Source organism: Dendrobates tinctorius, unplaced genomic scaffold, assembly GCF_039654945.1.
Source record: "Dendrobates tinctorius isolate UK_male_01 unplaced genomic scaffold, ASM3965494v1 ptg000075l, whole genome shotgun sequence".
In the NCBI taxonomy this organism is placed as follows: Eukaryota; Metazoa; Chordata; class Amphibia; order Anura; family Dendrobatidae; genus Dendrobates; species Dendrobates tinctorius.
Genome location: NW_027361743.1, coordinates 20964673 through 20986953, shown reverse-complemented (window position 1 = coordinate 20986953; position 22281 = coordinate 20964673). Strand labels below are relative to the sequence as shown.

The window sequence follows — 22281 nt, the reverse complement described above, 5'->3', positions numbered from 1 at the left end:
TTCCACAAGATCCCACAGCCCTTTAGTAGCGGAGTCAGTCATCACTACTAAAGCTTTAGAAGCAGGACCAAGTGCCACAGTCCCCTCATCGCTGTGGTGTCGCAACAGTTAATTTCCCCTCAAATTCGCCCTTTTTTAGCAGCCCCTGGAATAAAATTAGAATTCACCAATTTTACTCCTTTTGATTTTTTCCAAATTTTCGTTACCCCAGAAGTCCTACAATTGATTGCCCACCAAACATATTTATATGCCTGACAATACATTTCGCAAAAACCCACTACCTTTCATTCCCGTTCCTGGATCCCCACAAATGTCCCTGAAGTAAAAAAAAACCGTTGGGTTAGTAAAAAAAAACAAAAACAAAAGACACTCCGCTCCTACCGGGCAACAAAATCTGTCCACAGTACCCCTTATTTGCAGTTGTCATGTCCTGAGCCCAGAAAAGTTAAAAACACGCCCTATTTCCCCCCCCATTAAAAATAATGGAATATAATTTTTTTTAAAATACACATTTAGTATTGTTACGTCCATAAAATTCCAATCTATAGACATTTAAAATGAATTTACCTGATCAATAAATGACATAATGGGAAAATAAATCTAAATGTTACTCTAAAAAAATGCAATAAGAGACAATCAAAACATTATATCTAGCCCAAAATGGTATACTTTAAATAAAAAACATTGGCTCAGGGAGCAATAAACAAGCCATCATATAGTCCTATTGACCAAAAATTTAAAATGTCACGGGTCTTAGAAAATGGCTACACAAGAAACATTTTTTTGTTTGTTTTTACAAATTTCCAAATTTTTTGCCCCTTAATTAAGAAAAAAAACTATGCATGTTTGGTGCGTCAGTAATTGTACTGACCTGGAGAATCTTAATGCCAGGTTGTTTTTTCCGTATAGTGAACATGGAAAATAAAGTAAGTACAATTTTGGTATTGCACTTTTTTGCAATTTTGACGCATTATAAGATTAGGAATGGATAGGTGTCTTATAGACGCTTCTCCATTAGTAATCCGTGGGCTTGATGTCACCGGACAATACAAAGGTGACATCAACCCCACAAATATTAACCCCACTTGCCAGCGCCCAGGGCAAGTGGGAAGATCCAGGCAAAGCGCCAGAATTGTCACATCTAATAGATGTTCCTATTGGGGGGGGCCGCTGTGGGCTGCGATTTTTAGGTTGGGAGGAGCCAATATCCATGGCCCCTTACAGCTTGAGAATACCAGCCCCCAGATGTCTGCTTTAGCAAGGCTGTTAACTACTTATCATGGTTATTATTGTATTAATTGGATTACAGGCGAGAGTAAGTTCATTGCCATTTGGTTCAGCGGCTCCGATCCCAAGTTTGCCAAGTTATCAAAGTGGTTTCCTCCCACCTCCGCGCCCCATGGTATGTATGTGTGTGCTCACATGGTTTGCTACATTTTTCTCACATCTTATAACAGTAGGACCGCTAATAAAATCTATTATACCTACTTATAATGAATAATATTGTATTAATTGGATTCCAGACAGGACAAAGAAGTTCATCATTGTTTGGTTCCATCACTGCACTAGCAGATATCCCAAGATTGCCAGGTTCTCAAATTGGTGTCCCCCCACCTCCTCCCCCCATGGTATGTACACTATGTGTGTGGTCACATTATTTCATACATTTCTCTTACATTTTACAGTAGCAGGACAGCTACAAAAATAACAAAAAAAAATGACATATTTAGCTAGAGAGGAACGAGCAGAGAAGACCCCACTCCATTCAGGACAGGTCAGAGAATCGGCTCCATAGTGGACCTCTTTAGGCAACAGCTATGAGGGCTCCTAAGAGTAAGACCAAACTGAGCGGCATTGGTGCAGCCACACAACAGCTGAAAATCACAACGGACAGCGTCTGCTGAGGGTTTTTTCATTGATTTCATCAAGGGGCCCAAGATTTAGCAGAAGAAATTATTACTCGATTTTGAATGAGCCGTTTTGCTAAATCTTATGCCCCTTCAACAATTCATTTTTTCATTCCCTGCTTTGGTAACGTGTCTGATTTTTGTGAATACGAACAGATCATTCATTTTACCTATTTATATTTGTTGTTTTTCTATTAATTGGATTCCAGGTACGAGGAAGTTCAAGACGGTTTGGTTCAGCAGCTCAGATCCAAAGATTGCCAAGTTTTCAAATTGGTGTCCCCCCACTTCCGCCACCCCCGGTACGTATATTTGTGCTCACATTGTTTCATACATTTCTCTTAAATTTTACAGTAGCAGGACAGCTACAAACATAACACAAAAAGTGACTTATTTAGCTAGAGAGTAACGAGCCAAGCAGACACCACTGCTTTCACGACAAGTCAAAGAAACAGCTGAAAAGCAAAACGGACAGCGGCTCCTGAGATTTTTTGTTATTTCATCAAGTGGTTCAAGATTTAGCAGAAAAAATGATTCCTCGATTTTGCTGGTGAATGAGCCGTTCTACGAAATCTTGACCCCCTTCAACAATACATTTTAAAAAATGCAGCAGCTACATGACACAGCAGACTTTGGCCTCAACGTGGCTGGCCGTAGCCTTAAAGTGGTTTCCAGTCTGGGGAAGGGCCAGCTGTGCCAAGGTCTGTGGGAGCCACCCTTCTCCTCACTATCATGGAGAATGGTCTGGACTGTGATATGTTTTGGGGTTGCTGGGCACGGAATTTTTTTCCCGCTTTCCAGTGCATCACATGATAAAATTAATGGCGTTATTCAAAAGTACGACTCGTCCCACAAAAAAAACAAGCCTTCATATGGATATATGAACTGAAAAATAAAACACTTATGGCTCTTGAAAGAAGGGGAGAAATAAAACAAAAATGAGAACTAGCCATGTCGAGAAATGGTTGAATAGTTAGAAGTGTGCACATAATCAGATTAAATATATGGCATGTACTATATATAGTAGACGCCAAATTAACTACAGAGATATCTATGATCTGAGTAGCTTGTTAAGCAAAATGCACATAAACCGCCATACACATGGAGATCTCTTTCTGGGGGAACAGTTGGGCGCAGGCAGAAAATGAAGTTCTGTTCCTCCTGCAGCTGCTCGCTTCTAGTCTACTACGGGTCACCTGTGGCTGTGAGCAGTCAGTGCTCGCTATCCAGTAAGCGCGCTGTATTCACTATCTCTGCTCCTTGAGTGACATCTCGCACATTGTACGCTGCAGATCAGGATGTCAGTGAAGGATCAGGGTTGGTGATTACAGTGCGCTCACTGTGTAGAAAGCACTAAATGCTCACAGCCCCAAGCAATGCCCACTTGACTAAATCTTAAAGTTAAAACTGAATGTTCACCAAAATGCACACAAAACCCCACAGACCTTAAAAATGCACATAGAAAACTTCCCGGACCCAAGGAAACACACACATAACATCATGCTAAAACCAGAGTTACATGAACAGGAGAACCCGATAATCTGCCCAGAAAAGAAGTGATCAGTGTGTCAGCGCTTGTATGAGGAAGGTCCAGACATCACCTGCTGCACTTCTGAACACCAACTTCATGCAGTAGAATAGCAAACTGACATCATGGATGTATGACTGGTGACCACAGGTCCTGAAAAAGGATGAGAGCTCGCCACCAGTGTGCCGGGATCAAAAGGTGATGATTTCTCTCTTTTTTTATTAGGAGGCAACACCCTGGGTTCATATAGTATTTCTTTTTTAAAAAAAAACTGTTTATTAAATGCATAGTACAACATCCAGGCAATGCTATCCAACAAATATCATGAATTTAACACTTAACCCCCCCCCCCCAAAAAAAAAAAAAAAGAAAAGAAAAGAAAACCCCTCCCTCCCAACCCCACCATGCGAACTGAACTCTCACATAATATCAATGACTATAGGATTGGAACCCGATTATGAAGTGTCTCAAGCGAGTACCATGAGGTGTGTTCGAATTGTTTCCTCAATCTATCTTTAGTGTTGTCCGGTAATGTCGGAATGAACGACGCCCATCTTTCGAAGAATTTTTCGGTCACTTTTTCTTTGTTTGTCAGCGTGTCTAGACAATCCATTTTAAACAAAAACATAACTTTAGATTGAATAAGTGTTAGTGGTGGTGGCACTGGGTTTAACCAATGATGGAGGATACGCTTCCTCGTAACCGAGGCCCACATGATTAGTGATGATCTAATCTCGATATATTTTGATGACTATCTGCCAGGATATTGAAACCCAGTATAAATGGAAAAGTAATGCAATATGTATTTTGGATATGTGACTGAATGCTTTTCCAAAATTTCTGGATATGCCTGCACCCCCACAGGTCATGGAGTATATCTGTTTTAGCTGAACCAAATTTGGAGCATGAATGAATAGTCCTAGGAGACATCTTTGATTGTATGTAAGGGGTTATATATGCCCTGTAGAATATCAGCAAAGCCATGTCAGTGTAGCTATTATAAGGGATCATTTTCTTTTGGGTCAGTGTGGCTTTTAGAAATTCTTCCGTTTCTAACCCAGGTATATCCTCCCTTCAATTTCCCTTCCCAAGACCCTCTTATCCTTATTATTGAGTAGATTTTGCTTGTGGATGAAATTTGGGATAAAGTTCCTTTAATAAAGGTGTCTAGATGCCTACCTAATTTGGATTCTGGACTTTTTCTACGGTATTTCTTTCACAAGCTAACATTGCTCTTCTTGGTAGCAGCATTAGACGTCACCGGCACAGACGCCCATGGATTGGCCGTGTTGGGGATCTCAGTGTTGTTGGTGCCCAGTTGGCCGTGTTTGTGCACACTGTAATTATAACTGATATGAAATGCTACTAAGAAATTCTACAGGAAAATCACACCTACCCTGACGTTATCCTCTGTGAATTGCATGTTCCTAGTTATGCTCTGGGGTCTTTTCAGAAATGGAAAAAAAATTACTATTAGCTCTGCCCCTGCAGCCGCCGTCTGGTCCTCTGCGCCTTCCTTTTCCTCATCATTCTCCATATCTTTGGCCTCTTCACTCCAGGCTAGGACTTCCATCTTGACTATGCGTTGGACATTACTGTCAGAAATTCGTACTGTGGAGAACACAAATTTTTGTAAAATCCGATGAGAATTCAATTCTACTCAATAAAATGTGCTCATCTCTGATTGTGACCTGGTTTTGGCATAAAAATGTCCAGAGTGTCTCCACAATGTCCATACAAGCGCCGTCCGTGTTTTTATGTGTTTGAGTTCTGTAAATACTGATAGATGCATTTATTATACCTATGGTACTTATCATAGTTATTTTTGGATTAATTGGATACAGGCAGGAGGAAGTTCATCGCTGTTTGATGCACCATATCTGAAGTCAAAATTTATAGGTTCTTTACCTGTTGTCCCCCCACCTCCGCCCCCCGAGGTATGTATAATTGTTCTCATTGCTTCTTACATTTCTCTCACATTTTACAGCTAGAAAAATAACACAAAAGGTGATATTTAGCTAGAGAGGAACGAGCAAAGAAGACCCCACTCCATTCAGGACAGGTCAGAGAATCGGATCTATAGTGGACCTCTTTAGGCAACAGCTATGAGGTCACCTAAGGGTAAGACCAAACTGAGCGGCATTGGTGCAGCCACACAACAGCTGAAAAGCACATCGCACAGCGGCTGCTGAGGGTTTTTTTTCATTAATTTCATCAAAGAGCCCAAGATTTAGCATAAAAAATGATTCCTCGATTTTGCTGGTGAATGAGCCGCTCTGCAGAATCTTGTGCCCCTTCAACAATACATTTTAAAATGCCACAGCAGATTGTGGCCTCACCATGGCTGGCCTTAGCCTTAAAATGTCTGGGGAAGGGCCAGCTGTGCCAAGGTCTGTGGGAGCCACCCTTCTCCTCACTATAATGGAGAATGGTCTGGACTGTGATATGTTTTGGGGTTGCCGGGCACGGAATTTTTTTCTCGCTTTCCAGTGCATCACATGATAAAATTAATGACTTTATTCAAAAGTACAACTCATCCCACAAAAAAAAAACAAGCCTTCATATGGCTATATGAACTGAAAAATAAAACACTTCTGGCTCTTGGAAAAAGGGGAGAAATAAAACAAAAACAAGAACTAGCCATGTTGAGAAGGGGTTAAATAGTTAGAAGTGTGCACATAATCAATCAAATTAAATATATGGCATGTACGATATATTGTAGACGCCAAATTAACTACAGAGATATCTATGATCTGAGTAGCTTGTTAAGCAAAATGCACATAAACCGCCATACACATGGAGATCTCTTTCTGAGGGAACAGTTGGGTGCAGGCAGAAAATGAAGTTCTGTTCCTCCTGCAGCTGCTCGCTTCTAGTCTACTACGGGTCACCTGTGGCTGTGAGCAGTCAGTGCTCGCTATCCAGTGAGCGTGCTGTATTCACTATCTCTGCTCCTTGAGTGACATCTCGCACATTGTACGCTGCAGATCAGGATGCCAGTGAAGGATCAGGGTTGGTGATTACAGTGCGCTCACTGTGTAGAAAGCACTAAATGCTCACAGCCCCAAGCAATGCCCACTTGACTAAATCTTAAAGTTAAAACTGAATGTTCGCCAAAATGCACACAAAACCCCACAGACCTTAAAAATGCACATAGAAAACTTCCCGGACCCAAGGAAACACACACATAACATCATGCTAAAACCAGAGTTACATGAACAGGAGAACCCGATAATCTGCCCAGAAAAGAAGTGATCAGTGTGTCAGCGCTTGTATGAGGAAGGTCCAGACATCACCTGCTGCACTTCTGAACACCAACTTCATGCAGTAGAATAGAAAACTGACATCATGGATGTATGACTGGTGACCACAGGTCCTGAAAAAGGATGAGAGCTCGCCACCAGTGTGCCGGGATGAAAAGGTGATGATTTCTCTCTTTTTTTATTAGGAGGCAACACCCTGGGTTCATATAGTATTTCTTTTTTAAAAAAAACTGTTTATTAAATGCATAGTACAACATCCAGGCAATGCTATCCAACAAATATCATGAATTTAACACTTAACCCCCCCCCCCCCCAAAAAAAAAAAAGAAAAGAAAAGAAAACCCCTCCCTCCCAACCCCACCATGCGAACTGAACTCTCACATAATATCAATGACTATAGGATTGGAACCCGATTATGAAGTGTCTCAAGCGAGTACCATGAGGTGTGTTCGAATTGTTTCCTCAATCTATCTTTAGTGTTGTCCGGTAATGTCGGAATGAACGACGCCCATCTTTCGAAGAATTTTTCGGTCACTTTTTCTTTGTTTGTCAGCGTGTCTAGACAATCCATTTTAAACAAAAACATAACTTTAGATTGAATAAGTGTTAGTGGTGGTGGCACTGGGTTTAACCAATGATGGAGGATACGCTTCCTCGTAACCGAGGCCCACATGATTAGTGATGATCTAATCTCGATATATTTTGATGACTATCTGCCAGGATATTGAAACCCAGTATAAATGGAAAAGTAATGCAATATGTATTTTGGATATGTGACTGAATGCTTTTCCAAAATTTCTGGATATGCCTGCACCCCCACAGGTCATGGAGTATATCTGTTTTAGCTGAACCAAATTTGGAGCATGAATGAATAGTCCTAGGAGACATCTTTGATTGTATGTAAGGGGTTATATATGCCCTGTAGAATATCAGCAAAGCCATGTCAGTGTAGCTATTATAAGGGATCATTTTCTTTTGGGTCAGTGTGGCTTTTAGAAATTCTTCCGTTTCTAACCCAGGTATATCCTCCCTTCAATTTCCCTTCCCAAGACCCTCGTATCCTTATTATTGAGTAGATTTTGCTTGTGGATGAAATTTGGGATAAAGTTCCTTTAATAAAGGTGTCTAGATGCCTACCTAATTTGGATTCTGGACTTTTTCTACAGTATTTCTTTCACAAGCTAACATTGCTCTTCTTGGTAGCAGCATTAGACGTCACCGGCACAGACGCCCATGGATTGGCCGTGTTGGGGATCTCAGTGTTGTTGGTGCCCAGTTGGCCGTGTTTGTGCACACTGTAATTATAACTGATATGAAATGGTACTAAGAAATTCTACAGGAAAATCACACCTACCCTGACGTTATCCTCTGTGAATTGCATGTTCCTAGTTATGCTCTGGGGTCTTTTCAGAAATGGAAAAAAAATTACTATTAGCTCTGCCCCTGCAGCCGCCGTCTGGTCCTCTGCGCCTTCCTTTTCCTCATCATTCTCCATATCTTTGGCCTCTTCACTCCAGGCTAGGACTTCCATCTTGACTATGCGTTGGACATTACTGTCAGAAATTCGTACTGTGGAGAACACAAATTTTTGTAAAATCCGATGAGAATTCAATTCTACTCAATAAAATGTGCTCATCTCTGATTGTGACCTGGTTTTGGCATAAAAATGTCCAGAGTGTCTCCACAATGTCCATACAAGCGCCGTCCGTGTTTTTATGTGTTTGAGTTCTGTAAATACTGATAGATGCATTTATTATACCTATGGTACTTATCATAGTTATTTTTGGATTAATTGGATACAGGCAGGAGGAAGTTCATCGCTGTTTGATGCACCATATCTGAAGTCAAAATTTATAGGTTCTTTACCTGTTGTCCCCCCACCTCCGCCCCCCGAGGTATGTATAATTGTGCTCATTGCTTCTTACATTTCTCTCACATTTTACAGCTAGAAAAATAACACAAAAGGTGATATTTAGCTAGAGAGGAACGAGCAAAGAAGACCCCACTCCATTCAGGACAGGTCAGAGAATCGGATCTATAGTGGACCTCTTTAGGCAACAGCTATGAGGTCACCTAAGGGTAAGACCAAACTGTGCGGCATTGGTGCAGCCACACAACAGCTGAAAAGCACATCGCACAGCGGCTGCTGAGGGTTTTTTTTCATTAATTTCATCAAAGAGCCCAAGATTTAGCATAAAAAATGATTCCTCGATTTTGCTGGTGAATGAGCCGCTCTGCAGAATCTTGTGCCCCTTCAACAATACATTTTAAAATGCCACAGCAGATTGTGGCCTCACCATGGCTGGCCTTAGCCTTAAAATGTCTGGGGAAGGGCCAGCTGTGCCAAGGTCTGTGGGAGCCACCCTTCTCCTCACTATAATGGAGAATGGTCTGGACTGTGATATGTTTTGGGGTTGCCGGGCACGGAATTTTTTTCTCGCTTTCCAGTGCATCACATGATAAAATTAATGACTTTATTCAAAAGTACAACTCATCCCACAAAAAAAAAACAAGCCTTCATATGGCTATATGAACTGAAAAATAAAACACTTCTGGCTCTTGGAAAAAGGGGAGAAATAAAACAAAAACAAGAACTAGCCATGTTGAGAAGGGGTTAAATAGTTAGAAGTGTGCACATAATCAATCAGATTAAATATATGGCATGTACGATATATTGTAGATGCCAAATTAACTACAGAGATATCTATGATCTGAGTAGCTTGTTAAGCAAAATGCACATAAACCGCCATACACATGGAGATCTCTTTCTGAGGGAACAGTTGGGTGCAGGCAGAAAATGAAGTTCTGTTCCTCCTGCAGCTGCTCGCTTCTAGTCTACTACGTGTCACCTGTGGCTGTGAGCAGTCAGTGCTCGCTATCCAGTAAGTGCGCTGTATTCACTATCTCTGCTCCTTGAGTGACATCTCGCACATTGTACGCTGCAGATCAGGATGCCAGTGAAGGATCAGGGTTGGTGATTACAGTGCGCTCACTGTGTAGAAAGCACTAAATGCTCACAGCCCCAAGCAATGCCCACTTGACTAAATCTTAAAGTTAAAACTGAATGTTCGCCAAAATGCACACAAAACCCCACAGACCTTAAAAATGCACATAGAAAACTTCCCGGACCCAAGGAACCACACACATAACATCATGCTAAAACCAGAGTTACATGAACAGGAGAACCCGATAATCTGCCCAGAAAAGAAGTGATCAGTGTGTCAGCGCTTGTATGAGGAAGGTCCAGACATCACCTGCTGCACTTCTGAGCACCAACTCATGCAGTAGAATAGAAAACTGACATCACGGATGTATGACTGGTGACCACAGGTCCTGAAAAAGGATGGGAGCTCGCCACCAGTGTGCCGGGATGAAAAGCTATTTCTCTTTTTTTTTTTTGATTAGGAGGCATTACCCTGGGTTATATAGTATTTTTTGCTTTAAAAAAAAAAAAAAAACTTTGTTAAATGCATGGTAGAACATACAGGCAATGATGTCCACAAATATCATGAATTTAATACTTAACAAAAAAAAATGGAGAAAAGAAAACCCCTCCCTCCCAACCCCAAAGAGCGAACCGAGCTCTCACATAACGTCAATGACTATGGTATTGGAACCCGATTATGAAGTGTCTCAAGCGAGTACCATGAGGTGTGTTCGAATTGTTTCCTCAATCTATCTTTAGTGTTGTCCGGTAATGTCGGAATGAACGATGCCCAACTTTCGAAGAATTTCTCGGTCATTTTTTCTTTGTTTGTCAGTGTGTCTAGACAATCCATTTTAAACAAAAACATAATTTTAGATTGAATGATGGAGGATACTCTTCCTCGTAGCTGATCCCCAAATGATTAGTGATGATCTAATCTGTCTCGATATATTTTGATGACTATCTGCCAGGATATTGAAACCCGCCCACTGTGGTGTAAATGAAATGGTAATGCAATATGTATTTTGGATATGTGATTGAATGCTTTTCCATAATTTCTGGATATGCCTGCACCCCCACAGGTCATGGAGTATATCTGTATTAGCTGAACCACATTTGGAGCATGAACGAATAGTCCTAGGAGACATCTTTGATTGTATGTAATATGCCCTGTAAAATATCAGCAAAGCCATGTCAGTGTAGCTATTATAAGGGATCGTTTTCTTTTGGGTCAGTGTGGCTTTTAGAAATTCTTCCGTTTCTAACCCAGGTATATCCTCCCTCCACTTGCCTGGACCCTTCAATTCCCCTTCCCAAGACCCTCGCATCCTTATTATTGAGTAGATTTTGCTTGTGGATTAAATTTGGGATAAAGTTCCTTTAATAAAGGTGTCTAGATGCCTACCTAATTTGGATTCTGGACTTTTTCGATAGTATTTCTATCACAAGCCAACATTGCTCTTCTTGGTAGCAGCATTAGAGGTCACCGGCACAGACGCCCATGGATTGGCCGTGTTGGGGATCTCAGTGTTGTTGGTGCCCAGTTGGCCGTGTTTGTGCACACTGTAATTACAACTGATATGAAACGCTACTAAGAAATTCTACAGGAAAATCACACCTACCCTGAAGTTATCCTCTGTGAATTGCATGTTCCTAGTTATGCTTTGGGGTTTTTTTTAGAAATGGAAAAAAATTACTATTAGCTCTTCCCCATGAGGAAAAGGAAGGTGCAGAGGACCAGAGGGCGGCTGCAGGGGCAGCCGCCCTCTGGTCCTCTGCACCTTCCTTTTCCTCATCGTTCTCAATATCTTTGGCCTCTTCACTCCAGGCTAGGACTTCCATCTTGACTATGCGTTTGACATTACTGTCAGAAATCCGTACTGTGGAGAACACAAATTTTTGTAAAATCTGATGAGAATTCAATTCTACTCAATAAAATGTGCTCATCTCTGATTGTGACCTGGTTTTGGCATAAAAATGTCCAGAGTGTCTCCACAATGTCCATACAAGCGCCGTCCGTGTTTTTATGTGTTTGAGTTCTGTAAATACTGATAAATGCATTTATTATACCTACGGTACTTATCATAGTTATTATTGGATTAATTGGATACAGGCAGGAGGAAGTTCATCGCTGTTTGATGCACCATATCTGAAGTCAAAAAAGCCAAGTTTTCAACATCTTTTCTCCCCATCTTCTCCGCCCCCCGTGGTATGTATATTTGTGCTCATTGTTTCTATCATGGAGAATGGTATGGACTGTGATATGTTTTGGGATTTCCGGGCACTGGGCTCCGAGCCTCTGATAGCGAGGAACACTAAATGCACTGTTTCTTGGTTTTGCAATGTGTTTGTTTTTTTTACCTAATCTGTTATGTTGGAATGAAAGATCTTTTTGTACCAACCAGGAGATGACGACCCCAGTTCTCACACTGTATTTATGATCTTGTGCAGTTCTTTTGCTGTAGTTCTTAAAGCTATTTTATCAGCAGGAGATTAACACTAAAGGACTAGTAACTCTTCTAGGAAATTCTACCATGCCCCTTCACTGATTGGCAGCTTTCTGCCTATGCAAATGGACCACCCCCTCAGGGCAGTGGGTTTACTCGGTATCAGGCTGGTGTCTTAAAGGGAAGTGTCGCGGTGGCAATGACCTGGTCCATGGCCCTGGGTGTCCATGTAAAATAAGAGGAATAAAGTCTATGTGTAGTTAAGTTTGTGATGCCACCTGTGGTATCAGGTCAGAGGTGACCAGCGCTGCAGTGCATATCCTCTGGGACAGATGGTGGGATGCAGCAGAGGTGTAAAAGTTCTCCACAGGCAGAGTTGTAGTCCCAGGGCAGTTGTAGTAGGTGTTGAGATAGATGGTGTAGTGTTCAAGCAAGGGATGTAGCAGTGCTGAAAGGTTGACGCAGGAAGAAGGCAGAGACACAGCTGAATGCAGTTCCAATGCTTTACTCACAGTTTTCTGATGCACACAGTTGCCCGCTTCTGTGCTGTGTCCTCCAGGTGAGGGGCTCAACGAACTCCCAGGCAGATGGAGTACACCCTTCCTGCACTCCCTTCCGTATGTGCCTTTACTGGACGTCTCCTTACTAGTGCTAATCTGAAGTACTTGCAGTTATGAATTACACTCAAGTTCCTCTTCCTTGCTGTTACTTAGAACTCCACTCGCATGACAGGTAGCTGTAGCCTACTTCAGGAACTCCTTACAATCAGGTCCCGGCTCACACACGTTGCTATTGTGTCGTTGAGTCTTAGTTGGGAATAAGGTATTTACAGCTTCTATTCCTCCTGTTTCTGCTGTAGGACCATTAGTATCCACACAGCCTCAGATACCAGCGCCCAGTTCCTGGCGCTTAAGCTTAGGGACAGGGCTCTGCTTTAGCCCCAGTCCCCCGCTCTCCTCCACACGTCCCGTACCTTCTTCCCTTTTAAGGGGAACTCTCCTTCCACTCCTTTACTTCCCAGCAGCTCCAGCTACCCAGGAGCTGCTGCATATACGTCCTTTCACTCCCTTACTTCCTATCAGTTCTCCCGCTCTCGAAACTAAACTCCACCCACCTCCCAGCACCCTTCATGAACCAAGCTGGGGTCATAGAGGGTGCCCTGCTGTTCTAAGGTCTCTGTGCTGGATGCAGGTGTGGAGTCTGGTCAGGTGTCTCCATCTTACCTGGATAGTGGGATACTACTGTACACCTCAGGAGGAGGTGCAGTACCTCTGTGGCGACTGAACCCTCAGGGGCGCCACACACAGTGTACACAGAAAGCTGCCAATCAGTAGTGTGGGTGGGGTTATACAAAGCCTAGCATTCAAGAGAACCGATTGATCTGCAGTAGAGAAAACGCTTGTATTCAAAACTGCAGCAGCCAGTAAAGTAAAAACCGAGGCCTTGATTCATCTTTTTTTTTTTAAGGCACTGTTTTATTTTTTTTGCCTTCTGGTATTTGCTAACGTTTTTTTGCGTCAAATTCGTCACATGGCACACACGGTTATCAAACTTTGTGCAAAATCAAAATTTCCATTTTTTCCCCTCTTTTTAATAAAAAAAAATTGCATTTTTTTCAAAATGACGCAAAAAATGGGACTTTTGCTGGATGTGCATGAAATCACTGCAGGCGTGTATTGGAGTGGAGTTGAACCAAAGTTTGCCACTTTTTAAAAAGTCACAAATGAGGAATCAGCTGAAAACATCTTGAAACTCTAAACTCTGTCCACAAAGCAGAAAACAAAAATAAACAGGCGAGACCATATAAAATAGATTTTAAAAAAGGTGTAAAATACACAAAATTATACAAAAAACAGATGCACAGGCAATGATGCGTAGGGGCCATAAAGCTGGAATCAGGGTCTCTGCCCCTACATTATGCTGCTCTCAGATGGAGATAGCAAATTCTTATTGACAGATGCCCTTTAAAAGGGTTGTTCACTGCTGATTGTTGTCCTCACCTTACAGATTCCTTAGTAGCTTTTCATATCAGTCATATCAGTCATAATTACTATGCTAGTGAACCCAATTGTGTCAGTAGGTAATAAGAGCCAAGTTGTCTGATGATCGTAGTTTAAAGCCACGTAAGGGGACTAACAAAGTACAGTGAGAAGTGGAAAAAAAAGTTTTTCAAAATATAAAAATAAAGAAAAGTTAAAAACACGCCCTATTTTCCCCTCATTAAAAATAATGGAATATAATTTTTTTTTAAATACACATATTTAGTATTGTTACGTCCATAAAATTCCAATCTATAGACATTTAAAATGAATTAACCTGATCAATAAATGACATAATGGGAAAATAAATCTAAATGCTACGCTAAAAAAAATGCAATAAGAGACAATCAAAACTTTTTTTTTACCTCTTTACAGTACATAATATGATATGATAATATGAATGGTGTCATTAAAAGGTACAACTCGTCCTGCAAAAAAAAATAAGCCCTCATATGGCTATGTCAACAGAAAAATAAAAAAAGTTATTGCTCTTTGAGGAAGAAGAGGAAAAAAACAAAAACCCAAAAATAGAAAATACATATATGAGCAGTCAGACTACAGTAAATATATGGTATGTATGACATATCATATCCGCCAAGTGAATTACTGGGGTATTTATGATCTGAGTTGCTTGTTAAGCAAAATGTGTATAAACCGCAATGGACATGGAGATCTCTTTCTGAGGGAACAGTTGGGTGCGGGAAGAAAACGAGGTTCTATTCCTCCTGCAGCTGCTCGCTTCTAGTCTACTACGTGTCACCTGTGGCTGTGAGCAGTCAGTGTTTGCTATCCAGTGACCGCACTGTAATCACTATCTCTGCTCCTTAGGTGACATCTCGTACATCGTACACTGCAGATTAGAATGTCAGTGAAGGATCAGGGTTGACGATTACAGTGCGCTCACTGTGTAGAGAGAACTGACAGCTCACAGCCCTAAGCCACAGTCACTTGACTATACCTTAAAAACTGTTAAAACTGAATGTTCGCCAAAATGCACGCAAAACCCCACAGACCTTCAAAATGCACATAGAGGAGTTCCCGGACCCAAGGAAACCCTCACGCAACAACATGCAAAACCAGAGGCACAAGAACAGGAGACACCTATAATCTGCCCAGAAAATCAGTGTGTCAGCACTTGTATGAGGAAGGTCCAGACATCACCTGCTGCACTTCTGAACACAATTAGCATAGAAAACTGACATCACGGATGTATGACTGGTGACCACAGGTCCTCAAAAAGGATGGGAGCTCGCCACCAGTGTGCTGGGATGAAAAGGTGATGTTTTGGTTTTTTTTCAATTAGGACACATCATCCTGGGTTCACAGAGCAGTTCTTCTATAAAAAGCTAACATTGCTCTTCTTGGTAGCAGCATTAGACGTCACCGGCACAGACGCCCATGGATTGGCCGTGTTGGGGATCTCAGTGTTGTTGGTGCTCAGTTGTCCGTGTTTGTGCAGACCGTAATTATAACTGATATGAAAATCGCACCTACCCTGAAGTTATCCTCTATGAATTGCATGTTCCTAGTTTTGCTCTTGGGTCTTTTCAGAAATGGAAAAAAAATACTATTAGCTCTGCCCCTGCAGCCGCCGTCTGGTCCTCTGCACCTTCCTTTTCCTCTTTCCTCATCGTTCTCCATATCTTTGGCCTCTTCACTCCAGGCTAGGACTTCCATCTTGACTATGCGTTGGACGTTACTGTAAGAAATCCATGTTCTGGAGAACACAATTTTTTGTAAAATTCAATGAGAATTAAATTCTACTGGAATAACTGTGCTCATCTCTGATTGTGACTTCGTAGACCTGGTTTGGTGTCAAAATGTCCAGTGTGACTGCACAATGTCCATACAAGCTCCTTCTGTGTTTTTATGTATGATTTCTGTAAATACTACCAGATCTGTATAACATGCATTTATTATACCTACTTATAATGGAGATTATTTTTGTATAGCAGAGCTCACACGGATACAAACTAGCTTCTATAGAGATTCGTACCATAGATGACCTCGCTGAGATCCCCGCAGCTCTACCTCCCATGGTACGTATATTTGTATTCGCATTGTTTGGTAAATTTCTCTCTCGACTGTGTTCTTCTCAAGTTTTACAAAACAGCAACAGGGGGCGATGGCAGCGAGGGACATTCAGCAGACGCCCGATACTGCAGGGTGTAGACACAAATCCGGGACTGTCCCACGGTATCTGGGATGGTTGGCACTCAATAGGGGGGAAGTGTATAAAAAAAAACACAGAAAACTTGTAATAATCATAGATTATTATTGAGTTGTGTGATGCAAACACCTGCAGAAAAAAAAAGCTGCGCTCCGGAGAACGCTGGGAGCAAGTACCAGTGACTGGCCAGCGCCTGCCCAGTATGAATGAATGCCCAGAAAATGGCAGAACACTGAAGAGGAGCACTGGCACTGTGCAGGGCGAGATTACAGGACGAAAACCAGACATCACTGAAAGATAAGAGAAACAAGTTAGGTTATACTCACCCGGGTCCGGTCCGATAGGTGTCGCAGGTCCGGGTCTGGCGCCTCCCATCTTCTAGCGATGATGTCCTCCTTCTTACTTCTGCCGCGGCTCCTGCGCAGGCGTAAATATCTGCCCTTTTGAGGGCAGAGTAAAGTACTGCAGTGCGCAGGCGCCAGACCTCTCTGACCTTTCCCGGCGCCTGCGCACTGCAGTACTTTGCTCTGCCCTCAACAGGGCAGAGAATTACACCTGCGCAGGTGCCGCGGCAGAAGTATGGAGGAGGACATCATCACATGAAGATGGGAGGCACCGAAACCGGACCGCGACACCCATCGGACCCGGACCGCCCCTGGGTGAGTATAATCTAACTTGTTTTTCTTATCTTTCAGGTTACATTGGGGGCTTAACCACAGTACCACAGAATGCTGTAGATAAGCCCCTGATGGCGGTGGCCACAGCTTATATGCGAAAAATGATGTGACAGATTCCCTTTAGTTAGTATTTTATTGAATGAAATAAGTATTTGATACAATACAATAGAAAAACAGAACTTAATATTTGGTACAGAAACCTTTGTTTGCAATTACAGAGGTCAGATGTTCCCTGTAGTTCTTGACCAAGTTTGCACACACTGCAGCAGGGATTTTGGCCCCCTCCTCCATACAGATCTTCTCCAGATCTTTCAGGTTTCAGGGCTGTCACTGGACAACATTGATTTTCAGCTCCCTCCAAAGATTTTCTGTTTGGTTCAGGTCTTAAGACCTGTATATACTATATAAAAAAATTCTTAAAGGGAATCTGTCACTAAGTTTTTGCTAACCCATGTGAGAGCAGCTAATGTAGGGGCAGAGACCCTGATTCCAGCTATGTGTTACTTACTGGGCTGTGTGCTGTCACTTTTATAAAATCTCTGTTTTATCTGCTGCAGATTTAGCAGTTCTCTGAATGCTGAGCTCGGTATGACCCTGTTCACACCACTGATTGGCAGCCTAATGCCTCTACATAGTGTACACAGAAATCTGCCAATCAGTGGTAGGGATATACAGAGCTCATGAATATGGAGAACTACATGGCAGCAGGTTTACCAGTCCTCTAATGAAAATCTCCTGCAGACAAACCACTGAGTTTTTGAAAACTGCAACAGGCAGCCCAGTAAGTGACACATCACTGGAATCAGGGTCTCTGTCTCTGCATTATGCTGCTCTCAGATTTGGTGGCAAAAACCTGGTGATGGATTGCCTTTAAATACTCTAGTTTTCACAGTGAACGTTACATCAGTCACAGTTGGCTTCCTGCTTTATGCAGCTCACTTGTCAGCTTTGCTGTGTATACTGAGACATGATCAGCAGAGGGGGGAGTTAGTGACAGATTAGGGCTGTATTGTGCTATGGTAAGCCTATGAATGACATAAGAGCAACACCCTACACAAAAATTAGACTCTTTGCATCTTCCTGATCTTAGGGGAAGTGTTATGATTGAGTCACCGTAGGAGGCAGACACAAAAATAGAAGCTACGTCCAGAAAACCAGAGAAGTTGGCAACTATCAGATTGCAGACCCCTGAACCTATCAACACAACTAGCAGTAGCCGTGGGGGGTTCCTACGATGCCCTAGACCCCTCGAACACAGCCGGAGCGCTAAATAGCCTAAAGACAGAAAAGGAAATCTAAACTGCCCCAGAGCAGACCCCAAAGTAAAAGGCAGCCCCCAACATATAATGACGGTGAAGCAAGATGAAAAAACACTCACACAGATAGAAAGATAGGCTGAGCAAACGATGGGGCCCAAGCTAACTAAACAGAACAGGAAAGGAAGGTTGCTGTCTGCAATCTGCCAAAACCCTATCAAAGACATAAGCCAACAAGCTGATATGAAAAAGACCCTGAAGCAGCTAGGCTTCAAAAACTAAATCAGCACTCAGATATATTCAGAAGACAGAGCTAAAGGAATTCAGCACACCCCAGCAGGGAATGGCAGAAATCCAGAAAAACAAAGTCTAAGCACAAATGCAAAAAGCCGAGCAGAAAACTTAGCTTTAGAGGAGCAGGAATTCAGACTGGTCTCCAAAGATCCCACAGAGAAATCACCCGCAGGGCAGAAGGGCGTAGGCAGCCTTATATCCAGTCAGTAACTCCACTCAGCCAGTCATCATCATCAGACTCAGGTGTTTGATAATCAGGCTCACTACCTTTCTTTACCAGAAGAGGGAGTTCCTCGGGCCTCAGTAGTGAAGGGGAAAATGAACTCACAACAGTACCTCCCCCTTGAGGAGGGGTCACCAAACCCTCAACCACGCCACCAGGGCGATCAGGGTGAGCCCGATGAAAGGCACGCACCAATCTTTTGGCATGAATATCAGAGGCAGAGACCCAGGAATTATCCTCCTGACCATAACCCTTCCACTTAACCAAATACTGGAGTCTCCGTCTAGCCAGACGGGAATCCAGTACTTTCTCTACCTCATATTCCATGTTACCTTCAACCAATACAGGGTCTGGAGGTGCCACCCCCGGAACAACAGGTTCAACAAACCTCTTCAACAAAGATTTATGGAACACATTATGGATTTTAAATGTGACAGGAAGAGCCAAACGAAAAGAGACCGGATTAATAATCTCCAAAATCTTGTAAGGTCCAATAAATCTAGGCTTAAACTTAGGAGAAGCCACCTTCATAGCAATATTTTTTGATGATAACCACACCATATCACCAACCTTAAACTGGGGACCAATGGTCCTATGTCGGTTGGAAAACCGCTGGGCCTTTTCCTGGGAGAGAGATAACTTATCCACCACTTGGTCCCAGATCTGGTGCATTCTCTCCACCACAGTGTCAACACCTGGGCAGGCAGAGGGCTCCACCTGCCCTGAAGAAAATCGAGGATGAAACCCAAAGTTGCAAAAAAAAGGTGACATCAAAGTGGCAGAACTAGCTCTATTATTTAAAGCAAATTCGGCCAAGAGCAAAAATGAAACCCAATCATCCTGATCAGCAGAAATAAAACATCTCAAATATGACTCCAAGGTCTGGTTTGTTCTCTCTGTCTGCCCATTGGTCTGAGGGTGAAAAGCAGAGGAGAAGGACAACTGAATTCCCAGCTTGGAACAGAAAGTTCTCCAAAATCTAGACACAAACTGGACTCCTCTGTCAGATACAATGTTCTCAGGAATCCCGTGCAAGCGAACCACCTGTTGTAAAAACAGGGGCACCAACTCAGAGGAAGACGGCAACTTAGGGAGTGGTACAAGATGAACCATCTTAGAGAACCTATCACAAATCACCCAAATAACAGTCATCCTTTGAGAGACAGGCATATCAGAGATGAAATCCATTGAAATATGGGTCCATGGCCTCTTGGGGACAGGCAAAGGCATCAACAACCCACTAGAACGAGAACACGATTTAGACCGGGAGCACGTCCCACAGGACTGCACAAAATTCCTGACATCACGAGACAAGGAGGGCCACGAAAAAGACCAACTCACCAGATCTCTAGTACCAAAAATACCTGGATGACCAGCCAAAGCAGAGCAATGAACTTCAGACATCACTCTCTTCTTCCACTGGTCAGGAACATACAACTTTCCACTGGGACAACGCTCAGGTTTGTCCTCCTGGAATTCTTCCAGAGCACGTCTCAAATCGGGCGAGATGGCAGAAAGAACTACCCCTTCGCCTAAGATGGTAGCAGGCTTGGTCACCACAGGAGAATCAGTAAAGAAGCTCCTAGAGAGGGCGTCTGCCTTGACATTCTTAGTTCCAGGAAGAAAAGAAACCACAAAATCAAAACGTGTAAAAAACAAGGCCCACCTAGCCTGTCTAGGGTTCAAGCGCTTAGCCGACTCTAGGTAAATCAAATTCTTGTGGTCAGTGAGGACCACGACTTGATGCTTAGCTCCCTCCAACCAATGTCTCCACTCCTCAAATGCCCATTTCATGGCCAACAGTTCTCGATTCCCCACATCATAGTTACGTTCAGATGGAGAGAACTTTCGGGAAAAGAAAGCACAGGGATTCATTTTAGATGTTACAGGATCCTTTTGGGACAAAACAGCTCCTGCACCAATCTCAGAAGCATCCACCTCTACCTGGAACGGAAGTGAGACATCAGGTTGCCGCAAAACCGGGGCGGAGGTGAATCTTCGCTTCAGCTCCTGAAAGGAAGAAACAGCCTCCGGAGACCAATTTAACACATCAGCACCCTTCTTAGTCAAATCAGTCAATGGCTTGGCAATACTAGAAAATTTTGCTATAAATTTCCGATAAAAATTAGCAAAACCCAAAAACTTCTGGAGGGCCTTCAAAGAAGTGGGCTGAACCCAATCGTAAATGGCCTGTACCTTGGCCGGGTCCATTTCAATAGTTGACGGGGACAAAATAAATCCCAAAAAAGAAATCCTCTGTACTCCAAAAAGGCATTTAGATCCTTTGACATACAGGGAATTCTCCCTCAAGATCCGGAACACAGTCCGAATATGTTCCACATGAGAATCCCAATCCTTGGAGAAGATCAAAATATCATCCAGATAGAGAATCAAAAATTTATCGACAAAATCTCGGAAAATATCGTTCATGAAGCACTGGAAGACAGAAGGGGCATTAGTGAGCCCAAAAGGCATCACCAGGTACTCAAAATGTCCCTCCGAAGTATTAAACGCCGTCTTCCATTCATCCCCATGCTTAATGCGAATAAGATTATACGCCCCCCTGAGGTCAAGCTTGGTAAACCAGCAAGCACCTTTAACTCTGGAGAATAGATCAGAAATCAGGGGTAACGGATACTGATATTTAACAGTAATTTTGTTGAGGGCACGATAATCAATACAAGGTCTTAATGATCCATCCTTTTTGGCTACAAAAAATAAAACGGCACCTAAGGGTGACGAGGATGGTCTAATATGACCCTTCTCCAACGCCTCCTTAATATAGGATCGCATAGCCTCGTGCTCGGGTACAGATAAATTGAAGAGCTGACCCTTGGGAAATTTACACCCCGGGCTCAGTGCAATTGCACAGTCATAACTCCTATGAGGAGGCAGAGATGCAGACTCATTCTCACTAAATACATCATAAAAGTCCGCCAAATAATCAGGAACATCATGCGACTGAGGAGAGGTGGAAAACACCGGAGCCTCACTAAAGGCACACCGACAACCCCAACTCACCACAGACACAGATTTCCAATCCAAAACTGGATTATGAATTTGTAACCAGGGAAACCCCAGAACAATAGTATCATGCAGATTATGCAACACCAAAAATCTGCAATTTTCTTGATGGTCTGGGGCGACCCGCATTACCACCTGGGTCCAAAACTGAGGTTTATTTTTAGCCAAAGGAGTAGCATCAATCCCCCTCAAAGGGATAGGCGTTTGCAGAGGTGTCATCGGAAATCCACAACGTTTAGCAAAATCCAAGTCCATTAGGTTTAGGGCTGCTCCCGAATCCACAAAAGCCTTGGCGGAAAATGTGGACAGGGAGCAGATCAGAGTAATAGCCAGAAGAAACTTAGGTTGAACACCACCAACAGAAAACGTGCGTGCAAAGCGTTTCTCTCGTTTAGGACAGACAGAAATAATATGCGAGGCATCTCCACAGAAAAAAACACAACTTATTACGCCTTCTGAACTCCTGACGTTGCTACCTGGAAAAAACTCTATCACATTGCATAGGTTCAGACATTTGTTCAACAGGT

At 42.8% G+C, this 22281-nt stretch overlaps 1 protein-coding gene and 1 long non-coding RNA gene across 19 annotated transcripts in view; one reads left to right on the top strand and one right to left on the bottom strand.

The window, feature by feature from the left end:
• The window catches only part of PARP4 (poly(ADP-ribose) polymerase family member 4), a 278533-nt gene that overhangs the window by 238858 nt on the left and 17394 nt on the right, over positions 1–22281 (top strand). For 15 of the 18 annotated variants that reach the window (XM_073583072.1, XM_073583087.1, XM_073583086.1 and 12 more), the window contains 7 exons: positions 1310–1402; positions 1524–1628; positions 2117–2209; positions 5280–5372; positions 8501–8593; positions 11738–11833; positions 16063–16149. In XM_073583072.1, coding sequence (XP_073439173.1) covers positions 1310–1402; positions 1524–1628; positions 2117–2209; positions 5280–5372; positions 8501–8593; positions 11738–11833; positions 16063–16149 — 660 coding nt within the window. The remainder of the gene's footprint in view (positions 1–1309; positions 1403–1523; positions 1629–2116; positions 2210–5279; positions 5373–8500; positions 8594–11737; positions 11834–16062; positions 16150–22281) is intronic. The other 3 variants (XM_073583079.1, XM_073583071.1, XM_073583078.1) reach the window with 2 other exon arrangements.
• The window catches only part of LOC141096459 (uncharacterized), a 65807-nt gene continuing 47159 nt past the window's right edge, over positions 3634–22281 (bottom strand). Inside the window, exons 2-3 of the long non-coding RNA XR_012233692.1 lie at positions 8053–8251; positions 3634–5046 (exon numbers count right to left, since the gene is read on the bottom strand). This is a non-coding gene — a long non-coding RNA (uncharacterized lncRNA). The remainder of the gene's footprint in view (positions 5047–8052; positions 8252–22281) is intronic.